General features: G+C 45.7%; 1 protein-coding gene across 4 annotated transcripts in view; it reads right to left on the bottom strand.

Annotated features, from left to right (window-relative positions):
• Nucleotides 1–12,175, bottom strand: part of pappa2 (pappalysin 2) — a 64,831-nt gene extending 52,656 nt beyond the window's left edge. Inside the window, exons 1-5 of one of the 4 annotated variants that reach the window (XM_061797830.1) lie at nucleotides 11,029–12,175; nucleotides 6,251–6,483; nucleotides 5,439–5,660; nucleotides 4,499–5,097; nucleotides 804–952 (exon numbers count right to left, since the gene is read on the bottom strand). In XM_061797830.1, coding sequence (XP_061653814.1) covers nucleotides 804–952; nucleotides 4,499–5,097; nucleotides 5,439–5,660; nucleotides 6,251–6,483; nucleotides 11,029–11,656 — 1,831 coding nt within the window. In that variant the 5' untranslated portion in view covers nucleotides 11,657–12,175. Of the gene's footprint in view, nucleotides 1–803; nucleotides 953–4,498; nucleotides 5,098–5,438; nucleotides 5,661–6,250; nucleotides 6,528–7,114; nucleotides 7,345–9,226; nucleotides 10,992–11,028 lie in introns of those variants that run through there. The other 3 variants (XM_061797827.1, XM_061797829.1, XM_061797828.1) reach the window with 3 other exon arrangements.
• Nucleotides 12,176–12,421: the final 246 nt, after the last annotated feature.

The following is a 12,421-nucleotide window of genomic DNA, read 5'->3' as shown; positions in this document are numbered from 1 at the left end:
TGAATTCGTCATTTCAATTAAATCATGCGTGACAGTTGTGGAATAAAATGTTCAAGACAGTCATTGTGCTCACTGTTTCTACACAGCAGTCGTAATTCAGCCACTCAACAATCGCAGACTATCTATTTTCCATCCTTCATTGTCAATCTGTGTCAGAGAAATTCGATAATTCTGTAAAATGGATGGCGGTGGATCATGAACAATTCATTCCCACTTCACTTACGAAAGTTTGTCATATATTTATTACCTTTCAAGGGGGCGGGCAATTCATTGTTCCATGGCAAAGAGTCTACAAAGTTTTTTATGTTGATGCAACGTTGTGGCACAAAAAAAGAAAAGAGGAAAGGTAATAAATAAATTCAGAACAGCTGTATAGTGGGAATCTGTTGCAACTGTACCAAGCCCACACTGACGTTTTCTATGTTTTGTTGTTGGGTTACTTTGCCTTTTCCAGTGGAAAGTGGTCTAATGATTGGGAGAGGAAAGTGGCAATATGCCAGGAAATCTCTGCCATCTTGTTCTCTCCATCTCATTTGGACAATAACAAAGGATATAGAAGATGCCAAATGCAGAAACTGAAGGGATAAATAAGAGCAAGAACCATACACATTTTACAATATCACCATTTCAACCTTATCAAAGAATGTATACCTTCCCAAACTCTTTTCTGTAAATCAAAATGTTTCTTCTTAAATCAACCAGCGAGGTGAGATCATTTCAGCCACCAGGGAATGAATGGCTTTGGAAGTATTTCTATGTTTGTATGGTATAGTTAGTTAGTTCTTTTCTTCGTTATGAATTACCTTGATGAGTAAGCGCTTCCTTTGCCCATGGCCAGGTCGCAGCTCCTGCCAGCGCTTCTCGTACAGAATTGCTGGCAAAGAAAACATTAAGGGTATCTTTGCCACTCAGGTGAAGCTCCTCTTTAAGTTCTTTAACACTCATATATGCCCTGTAGAAGTGGAATAGGTCAAGGAAAAAATTATTCTCCCATTGGAATCAATCACACAAATGAGAAGAGAAGCAGAGAAATGCAAAATGTATCAACTGACAATTCTGAGATCAATCAAAGAGACTCCCTGAACATCCATCCTCTATTTTCTATACCACCTATATTGTTCTAGATCAAGGGGCGCTGGGGGGGCTTGAGCCTTTTCCAGCTCACGTTCAGCGAAAGGTGAGGTACCCTGGACTGATCTCCAGTCAGTCACGGCTGAGAAAGGGAATGATTCACACTCAAAGAGGATTTACTGAATGTATTAAAACCAGGTGGCACGGTGGGGAACCGGTTAGTGCGTCTGCCTCACAGTTCTGAGGACCTGGGCTCAAATCCCCTCCCCTGTGTGGAGTTTGCATGTTCTCCCCGTGCCCAATAGAAGACGTCGCGTGAGGACATGTGACTTTTTTGTCATTAGTGGTGAAATTGGATTGGCGCAAACAGCGCCCAATTCGGAGGTCGAAGTCGTAGTCTCGCGCACGAAATAATGACAAATAAGCAATAATTGATCAATAAAAGTAGCGAGCGACATTTCGATCATTGTAATGGAGTAAAAGCACCGTTACTTCTTAACAGCAGATGCGGCGGAAGTGTTTTTTCTGGTCTCGTCAACTCCTGTGACTTAGTAAGCAGGTCCCCAGCGCACAGGATGAAGCCTCAATGCGCGCGCATATTAGTCCGCCGCGGAGTAATATTCACAATGGCATCTGTGTGGGGATGATAGATTTTTGGAATCGATCTTCCTACCAGTGTTCGAGGAGTACGAAACCGCCTATGACCTTAGTGACCGTGACGGCGACCCCCCCAGGAAAAACTCATCGGATCTGTACGATTCACGGAAATGGTTGTTTGTTTCTATGTTGGCTGGCGGCCAGTTCAGGGTGTTCCGTAACTCTCGCCCAAAGATAGCTGGGATTAGCTCCAAGCACGCCCGTGACCCTAGTGAGGATAAGCAGTACGGAAAATGGACCGATGGATATTAAAACCAGTTAGACTTGGTCGAATGGGCCCAGTGTTGTAATTTATTTATGTATTTATGTATTTATTTATTTATTTTCCTGGCGGCACGGTGGCCGACTGGTTAGAGCGTCAGCCTCACAGTTCTGAGGTGCGGGGTTCAATCCCCGTCCCCGCCTGTGTGGAGTTTGCATGTTCTCCCCGTGCCTGCGTTGGTTTTCTCCGGGCACTCCGGTTTCCTCCCACATCCCAAAAACATGCATTAATTGGAGACTCTAAATTGCCCGTAGGCATGACTGTGAGTGTGAATGGTTGTTTGTTTCTATGTGTCCTGCGATTGGCTGGCAACCAGTTCAGGGTGTACCCCGCCCCTTGCCCGATGACAGCTGGGATAGGCTCCAGCACGCCCGCGACCCTATAGAGGAGAAGCGGCTCAGAAAATGGATGGATGGATATTTATTTTCCATATTAGCAGGAGTGTCATATTCATTTTTGTAGGATGCTATCTCGTAGTTATGGTTTCCCTGATGACTGTGAAAACCACTTATTGCAAATGTATCATCACCTCATCATATCATTAAATAAACAAATTCACCTGTATTTAATTGTTGTTATTACTATTTTACTGTGCTAACAACAAATTCATTTGACATCAACAGTCATGGAAAGTAGTGGCAAGAAAATATTTTACTATTCAACTACTGTCCAAATTATGTTTAAAGAAGTGATGCTTGTAAAACTAGTAGAAGTGAAGAAAAAAAATGCAATTTCCGTACAGATTATCTACAAAAATGAAAAGGACCAATCAATTCATCAAGAAACGAGAAGTAGACGCTGTATTTGCTTTAGTGGACCGCATAAAATGATTGCGGTGGGTAAGATTTGGCCCCTGGGCCTTGAGTTTGACACCCATGATATATGGGGTTGGTGGAGCCTAAATATTTGAAGGGTCCATAAAGGCCATAAGGCCATAAAAATAAGCAAAAGTCTGAGAAAAATTCCAATGTTTTCAAACCACTTCAGCATGTTATGGACAACCAATGTTGCGAGAGCACAGCCTGCGATTGTGACAGTTTATGGATGTCAGGTATGCCTTGATGGTATCCCATCGTACCCAATAACAAAGATCCTGACTGGTCGTGACACACTAGCTAATGTACAGATATGTACATCTATCCATCTGCCGCTTTGCTGTTCAGGGTCGTCTATTCCAGCTGACTGCGGGCGAAAGGTGGCCTTCATTGGTCATTAGAGACAACTATTCACAATTACACCTGAGCAGGAACTGCACCAAATATGTTTGCACGAAGGTTAGACAAGTGAGGAGCTTAGTCTTTCTAAAGACATTCAGTACTGATAGTCCATTGGGGAAAGTTTTCATGACTGATTTTTTTATAGTCTCCAGCGTATTGAACTGTTCATGTTTTTGGTGGAAGGGAAGGATTTTCTAAACAGAAATATTGACTCTCTAACAACTCTTCTACAACCCCAATTCCAATGAAGTTGGGATGTGGTGTTAAAAATAAATATAAAAAAGACAATGATTTGCAAATCATGTTCAACCTATATTTAATTGAATACGCTAGAAAGACAAGATATTTCATGTTCAAACTGATAAACTTGATTGTTTTTCGCAAATAATCCTCCATCCATCCATTTTCTGAGCCGCTTCTCCTCACGCGGGTTGCGGGCGTGCTGGAGCCTATCCCAGCTATTATCGGGCAGGAGGCGGGGTACACCCTGAACTGGTTGCCAGCCAATCGCAGGGCACATACAAACAAACAACCATCCGCACTCACATTCACACCTACGGGCAATTTAGAGTCTTCAATTAACCAAGCATGCATGTTTTTGGGATGTGGGAGGAAACCGGAGTACTCGGAGAAAAGCCACGCAGGCACGGGGAGAACATGCAAACTCCCCACAGGCGGGGCCGGGGATTGAACCCCGGTCCTCAGAACTGTGAGGCCGATTCTCTAACCAGTTGCCCACCGAGCCGCCCAAAAAATCATTAACTTGGAATTTTTTGTCTGCAACACATTCCAAAAAAGCTGGGACGTGGCAAAAACGACTGAGAAAGTTGAGGAATGCTCATCAAACACCTACGATCCCTCAGGCGGCACCGGCACCAGCATTTACGCTGGACACATTCTTATTCCTGATTCATCTGTAGACTTCTTCCTTGTGAAGTAGTGGCAAATCGACTACTTGGGAGAGACAGTGCTCCACCTGATCGCTTAGTCAGCGCCGCTTAGCTTTCTTTCCAATATGTGCTTTATACTGAATTCATAAATACTGTATGTACTGCACTGCATACATTGCACTGCACATTTGGCTGCCTTTCATACAGACAGCGCAGGTTTGATTCCTGGCCAGTGCACTTAAAAAAAAAATGAGTGCGTTGCATCAGGAAGGGCATCAGGCATAAAACACACACATACCAAACAAACCGTGCGAGCGACTGCCAAGTTGCCTTATTTTCTGAATTGAAGTCTTTATTTACATGACAAACAATAAACTATATATATGAGATTTTAAACTCACCTGTCAGGTGACTCGGGATCAAAACACGTCTTGAGAACATCTGTCACTTCTGGGTCACAGCAGTCTCCATCATCATAGTCGTAGTGTATGCTGTTACATTCCATGTTACAAACTCCATCCTGTCTCTTCCAGGTGTAGCAGGGCCCAAGCCTGAGGCAGTCCCCTCCATCATGGCCTGTCTTTGGGTGGTCACACTCGGGATCACAATGGCGATTCCCAATTTTCCCAATTCGACAGTTGCTAAGAATAAAACGCTGCCGGAGGCTCGTGTTTCTGACCGTGTATACGGTCAACTCTAGGGTGATATTGTAAGGGCGAAAGGCATCACTCAGAGCCTGGTGTTGGTGGAGAATCTGGGCTTGAGACACAGTGGGGTTTCCGCTATCGTCATTGGAAAGGTTGACAATCCTGTAGCGGACTCGTTTGGGTGCACGGAGCGGCCAGTAATTGTTGTAGCCAGAAATTACGTCAGTGTTGTCACAGGGTGTAAGACCACAGGGTGTTGGCAAGAAGGAGGAGACCAGTTCTAAATCAGGGACAGGAGTGGAGATGACAGCTGGATGAAATCCCATTTTGTAAGGAGTCCATATCTGTTCCACCTTAAAACAGGAAGTAAACATTTGAATTGATATTGCAAGTGCAGCAGACGAGCGAGTATAGCGCGGTCATCAAATGAGACGCAGGCAACGTCGACACGTACGCAGATATTTGGAAAACTCACAAAGACAAGCACTGCTGCTAAACAAGCTACATCAAGCAACAGAGCTGTCAGAAGTCGCAATTGATGCTGCTTTATCGGGCTTCCGATAGGCCGAAATGCTCTCGATTTTGTTGCCAGATTTGTGCAACGTGCACATGTTGTACGTTGAAGCCTTCCGTGTACGTGTTGACATGGCCTGAGAGTTGAGTTGATTAAAGAGACAAAATCCAAGTTAGCTACATTTTTAAAGTCAGCCCACATAGCCAGAAGGGGCTCCGTCTTCTGTAGCGCTCGCATCTGCAGGTCCTCATGAGAGAGGGCGTGGTCCCACAAGATGACACCTCCTATATGGCCTCGAAAGCCCTGTCCCTGCGCTTTTTGGTTACTGCCCAGGATGAAAGTTCTACAGGTCTTCATGAAGGGGCTGTAGAGATTTCCCGACTGGAGATTGCTTTCTCCCACCTGAGAGGGAAATTGGAGCCGACGAGACAGGAAAGAAACAATTGAATTTTGAATTCATCAATTCCAAAATAAATGTTGTGATTTGACAAAAATATATACCTAAGTGAAGGTGTGTGCCGTGGTACTTACTCGTTCACCAAATTACATATTTTTTTCATCTGTAAAATATTTGAATGGAACCACTGTATGTGACCAATATTTGAATAATAATTCATTTTGAAACGTAGTCATGCCATCCGTTATGTGATTTTGAATGGTTTTTCTTTGTTTTTTTTGGCCTTTTTGTTTCTTTTTGGCGCTACTTAATCTTAAAGAGGGAACAACCTCAACAAAGGGCAGTGTTTAAGAGAGACGAATTTACGTGTTATTTAAAGACGACAGCGTCACTGAACGCACCATCACTTGTTGTCAAAGGAAGAGTTACTTTTTTGAAGTGCGTTACGAATGTTAATAACGGTTTTATTATGGCAATGGTCTGACCCTTGGACAGGTTATTCCTTTTTTCTTACATAATTACAGAAAAGCGATGGTACAGGCAAAAATGAAAATGTTGCAATAAAATGCATGTAAAACGTCTTAAAACCACACACCTTGGCACCATCAACATACAGGGTCATGTTGTGGCTATTGTAAGTCACAATCAGGTGAGTCCAGGTATTGGCTCTGTACCGCTGGTGGTTAAGGATAGTGGTCGATTTCAAGGCTCGGTCTGTGCGAAGCGTGAAGTAGAACCGTGCGTCCTTGGTGCCTGCAGAGTCCATTGTGCGAATGCCGACTGACCAGCCCTTCTCACTCAGTGAATGGGAACAGTTGTCGTACACGCCTACGACACGGAGGCAAAAAAGCACCATATTGTGGAACACGTTTCTGTCGCAGAAAAGAGTAGAACAATATATTGCAAGATCAGGTGAAAGCAATTTTCCAAATGTCTTTTCCTTTGGTCCGCCGCACAATGAGCGACGCGGCGGAATGCGACTGTACTGACAATCTCGAAAAAAAATACAGCCGGCGGCTTTCCACAGCACGGCAGGTGATTGACCCTCGAGCGCATAACCAACTTGCTGCAACAGATCAACTACAACCCCTGCCATTGTTGTCAAGAAGCAAACTTTCAACAAGGTACATATACCACTGTATTTGTTTTTTACCACAAACAACATTGTGCAATTGTCAAGGAAGAAGCCAATTGCTCTGGCCGACGAAGCTATATTATAATAGTGTAAAGAGAGGAAAATGGAGAGAAATAAGGGAGAAAGTTTGGATGTTTGAGAGGCCATTGGCATTCATTGACTGCACGCATGGATTTCGGTTACAGAGGCTCTATACGCTTCACTTTTTAGCCACAGGGAAACATGGAATTATAAATATGGTCAAATATAATGGCAAAACATAATATATACTGGCTAGTGTAGTCGTAAGGATTTGGCAGCAGCCTTTTGGCTCTTGCTTCGTACCTGGAAATGTCAAACAGTATGTTTTGCAAGCTCACGAGATTCGTATGGCGTGGCGTTTTCATTGTTGTTTACGTCTGCGACACTGTGACGCTGTTCACCTGCAATTCAAATTCCGAATCGCAGGAAAAACTAGCGGTTGACGGTCGGCCACTCATAAAAACCCGCTGCGGAATTCCACACGCTGCCCGACTGTGCGGTCACATTGGGCCGCGTTGCTCTAAGTGCTGTGGGCCTGAAAGAAATGCAATAAAATTACACATTTTCCAAGTGCGTATTTTAGGTTATTGAGCCACGTAGAGTACCTTGGCAGAAAGGCCAGAGAGAATAGACAGAGCCACAGAGACAGGACAGAAACGTCAAGGGAACAGAGACATTTCAGACAGTCAAAAGCAAGGCCTGCCTGGATGTTTCCATCTGCTCTTGCAACAGACAGACACACAGAACGACATCTGCTTCACAGATGTCAAACTGTGGGACAACAAAAGGTCAGGGAACCCCTTCTCTCTCCATAACCCTGTCTGTGGGTGTGTGTAAAGGTGATAACTGGGAAGAAAATCATCCATGAACATACTTAACTCTTAACACTTCAATGATTGATTAATTTAATTAAGCCTTAGCGGATGGTTAGAAGGTCGTATGTTGTCATTTCTGTTACGTGACGAAAAATCCAAACCTAAAATACTCCATTATCACTCCATACGAATTGCTAAATAAGGGATTAATATGCATATATTCAACTTGGATATTTACAAAGTGGTTTGTCGTGTAATGTTCTCGGAATGGATGGCTGAATTCTTATCAATAACAAGGAATAAACAAGCCCTAATGCTCATTTTACATTCTATAAATTCAACCAACGGTCCCGGATCTCAGAAGTGTGCGGAAGAAGCATACGCGGCCACAACAGCCTGGCACCTGCCCCTCGTGCACACGCAAGTCACGTGGATGTGACGGGCACGCTATCACCAAACCGAACCCAACGGAGCACCTCACCGTTGGCTTGACTTTAGGACTGCTGGCAGGCAACTCTTTCTACACCCACATTTCTCTGCATATCGATGGCCTTGTTTCATCCAGTGATGGAGATGCATCACCACCACCGTCTTTCTCGAGCTGCAATCACCACAGCACTCTCCCCATCCCCAATACTGTGACTCAAAAATGCAAAATCCTTCGGCAGAATCTCGTGTTTTGTCCCTGCCGCTGCAACTAGAATACCAGGGGGCACAGTTGTTGGGTTTTTGTTTTTTTTATCTGCTGGCATTTCGCATCGAAAGTTGATGAAAGAGGATCAGACAAACAGAACACCAAATCCAAACTGAAAGACATTATTAACGGCATCTTTCATAAAGTACCCACATCTAATGAAAAATAACAATACACATTGCGCTGTAAGCTGTATTGTGATGTTCTCTGTGACAAACATCAACATGTAGAACATAACAGCTGATATCCAATAGAAACTGTATTTTTCTGTGTTTTCATCATGTATTAGCAGATTCCTTCGAGCCACAAAAAGAGAGGCAATGAAGGAGAAAAAGTTCAGTAATGGTGTTGGATCTTTGATCAGAGTAAATGTGAGGAGACGGAACAGTTTGAGGTCTCCCTCGCTATCAGGACAGCTAAGGCATTACACCAAAGTGCTTTTATTACCCTTAATTTGTGTGCTGTACGTGTTACTCTTTCAAATAACCAGCTGGCAGTGGCATTCATCATTCAATAAATCACTGCATATTTATCACACTTAAATCTTTCGGATCATCAAGCCAATTTGAATCTCGAAAACACAACCTAATTAATACAAAATGCACTTCTTAAGCGATTTTATTGATGGGGCCGGATCCAAACCTATCTGGCCCGATATAAAATATAATTGCCTCCCCTTTTTAAATCATGAGTTAACTGATTATCTACAGATTTCGGAAAGCTGAGCTCAATTTTACTGGCCACACCCATGTCTGATTGCTACCACATTTGTTTGATCGCAAAATCACATAAAAAGAAGCTGTCCGACAGAGTGAAGCAGGCAACAAGTTCTAAAGGAGAAGCACGTCATGCCACTATACAAAGAAAAATCAAGAAGAAATGAGAAACAAAGTGATTCAAGCCTACCAGTCGCGAAAAGGTGACAAAGCCATTTCCAAGGCTTTGGGACTCCAGCGAGCCACGGTCTCCAGCCATGATCCATAAATGGAGAGAACGGGAAACCGTGGTGAATGGTCAACCTTCCCGGGAGTGCTCAGCCAACTAAATTGACTCCAAGAGTGCAATGATGACTTATTAAGAAGCTCACCAAAGAACCCAGAAAGCCAGGGTGCACCCTGAACTGGTCGCCGGCCGGCCAATCGCAGGGCACACATAGAGACAAACAACCATTCACACTCACATTCAGACCTATGGGCAATTTAGAGTCTTCAATTAAGCTACCATGCATGTTTTGGGGATGTGGGAGGAAAGCGGAGTACGCGGAGAACATGCCGACTCCACAAACGCGAGGCCAGATTTCCGGAACTCTGAGGCCGATGCGCTAACTAGTCGGCCACCGTGCTGCCGTAAAAATAATAGCATTTGATTAAAAAAAAAAAAAGAACATCATGCCAACAGTCAGACCGCTGGCACTGTGATGGTTTGGGGTGCTTAGGTATTTCAGGACCTGGATTACTTCTGTGGACCAGAAAATCCCGCAGGTGCACGTCCGGCTATCCGGCTATTCCAATTGCAAGCTGACGCAAAGTGCCAGAGCAGACCTCACCGATCATCAGCGAGAGGGGACACAAGTACGCGTCTGACCGAGCCCCGTCCCGGTCCGTGCGTCTGCTCTCCGTTTGGGCCCTCAAGATCGAGCGCTCTGAGATTACGCGGCAGGACGATGACCTGAAACATACCAGCCAGTCCGCCTCGGAATTGTTAACACAAAAACAAATGAAAAAGGGGCTTTGGAGCGTAAGTAATACGATTTGGGTGATAGAAGTCAACAGTTTAAGGAAAACATGAGGTCATGATGTTGTGTAATGTGTTGTTTCCAGTAGTTTGTAGTTCTGTAAATTCTGGCCTCTAACTTTGGAAAACACAAATATTTGTGCTCAGATCTACACGCACGACCATCGTGAAGCCACCTGCTGTGACCGCAACAGGTTGTTGCTTCTCCAAGAACTTTTCTTCTTCTTTTTTTCTTCTTTTTTTTTTTTTTTTTTTTTATTTGTTCACAGCATTTCAGCAAACCACATCACGTGCCATGTTTTCCTTGCATATTTTCATTGGATGTCTGCGGTCAATGTGTGATTGGTTCCCACAGGAACATTATTTTTGGTCTGAGCTCCGAATATTTGTTTACTGTAGGGTTTGAAAAAATCCTGGAAGTGGACGAAAGTATCCCCTTTTCCACTCAAAGTCAGCAAAGGCCCATTTGTCAGAGCTTGTTGTCAAGCAATGATCCTTTCCTCCCCTATCCGGTCAGACAACGACAATAGTAAATATTAAAGCTGATGTATTTTTTGCCGTATTTCTATTGCTCATCCGTATTTGTGCAGTCAAGGCCAGCACCGAGTTGCGCCAAGCCAGGGACAGAGCAGCAAAAGGTGTTTGCATACGCGTGCAATGTGTCCCCCGAGGCATTCGGCACAATAAAAAGGAAGACGAGTCTGCCAAGCTAATAGTCTACGGTCTTCTATTTCTTTTTTTTTTGTCGCTACTTGTCGCTAATGTGCATCGTTTGCGAGTCTGAATGCCCATCTGTTAGCCGCAGGTCCTTAAACCGCAACACACCAATAAGATAAGGGAAAGTGCAGAAAGGATGAGTTGAAAGGACATGACAGTTGGTTTTGCTCCAATTCCAAATGCATTGGGCGTGCGACCACCGGAGCAAGTAAGCGGGCAAGGCGATGCGACGCGATGATCGATGATGCGCGACCCACCTGCGAGGACTGCAGGGCTGCTCTGCCCGCCCTCCGGATTCACCCATAATTCCAGGCTGAACTTGTCCCTGGGCAGCTCCAGGCCCGCGGACGGCTTCGGGCGCAGCCGCTCCCGGCGCCCGCTCAGATACAGGCTGGTCATCCAAGAAGGGGGCACCTTTGGCACGGGTCCCCCCCACGGAGAATCCGCATCTCCGAGGACGTCCTCGTCCCGTCGAATCTGCGGACTCACACGGTGCCCACTCGGAGCTGCGCTGGAGTTCCCCTCGTCGCGGGCGCTGCGCTCAAGCCTGGAGCCGCGCGGTGGCCCACTTTGCCCGTCTTCTTTTAGCGACAAGGGCCAAGGCTGCGCGTGGAAAGGTCCCTCCTTTCCCGGCTTCGGAGCCCTCGCGCTCGAGGCGGCGCGGAGTCCTCCACGGTCGCCCCGGTCGCTCCTCGGACCGGCCACTGAATGGCGGTGTTGGGACTGCTGCGGGGGGCTCCGGTGGCCGGAGACCGCGCACGGTTCACCGGCGAGGCGGGACAGTTCGCCGTCTGCGCGCCGGGCCAATGCGCGCTTGGAGCCGCTCGGCGGCCGCGCGCCGATGGCGAGGACGAGGGCGATCGCGAGCACGCTGACTGGCAACATGTCCGATGGGATATTTGCATAGGAATTAAGAGGCGACGCTAATCTACCGCTTTGCGATTAGAACGACTTCGTTGGCGCAAAATACCGAGATTTCACTTGTTGGGAAAACTATCATTCTAATGTGCTTGAACCCTCTCGAGCTTTACGTTAGGGTATATTTTGGTCTTCTGAAGAGCTTCGCCGCTTCCAAATATGTATCCAAAATATTCCTTCAAATTTTGGTACTTCACTTTGCCCCCCACCCATTCATGGTTACCAATTCTTTTCTTAATCTTTCATTAGTTTTCGGAAAGATTCCTTACCTATTTCCACGTGTCAGTAGACTACAAGGATCAATTCCAACTTGAATTAAGATGAATTTCATTTTGTGGTTTCCAAATTGACGAATTTGGGGCTTTTGTCGTGTTGTTTTACCTGACCATTGCGGCGCAGTGCGTCCGAGGTCCAAAACGATGTGGCCGCTGTAAGGTGGATGGGAGCAATACAACTTTGTCTCACAAACCCCCCCACCCCCCCCGCCCCCCGCCCCAAACGCAAAGTGATGCAAAGTGTCAGAGCAGACCTCAACGATCATCGACGAGAGGTGACGCCAGCATGCGTCCAATCAAGCCTCATCCCGCTCCACGCGTCCGCTCCTCTCGCTTGCGGTGTTTGTCGTTCTGCGAGCGCCTGCTTCAATCCGCGCAGTCAATTTAGGATTCTCTCTCTCTCTCTCTCTCTCTCTCCACCGTTACATGCCCTTACATCACTAGAGGGGAAAGTGCG

This window comes from Phyllopteryx taeniolatus, chromosome 14 (assembly GCF_024500385.1).
Source record: "Phyllopteryx taeniolatus isolate TA_2022b chromosome 14, UOR_Ptae_1.2, whole genome shotgun sequence".
In the NCBI taxonomy this organism is placed as follows: Eukaryota; Metazoa; Chordata; class Actinopteri; order Syngnathiformes; family Syngnathidae; genus Phyllopteryx; species Phyllopteryx taeniolatus.
This window is presented reverse-complemented; position numbering and strand designations above follow the sequence as displayed.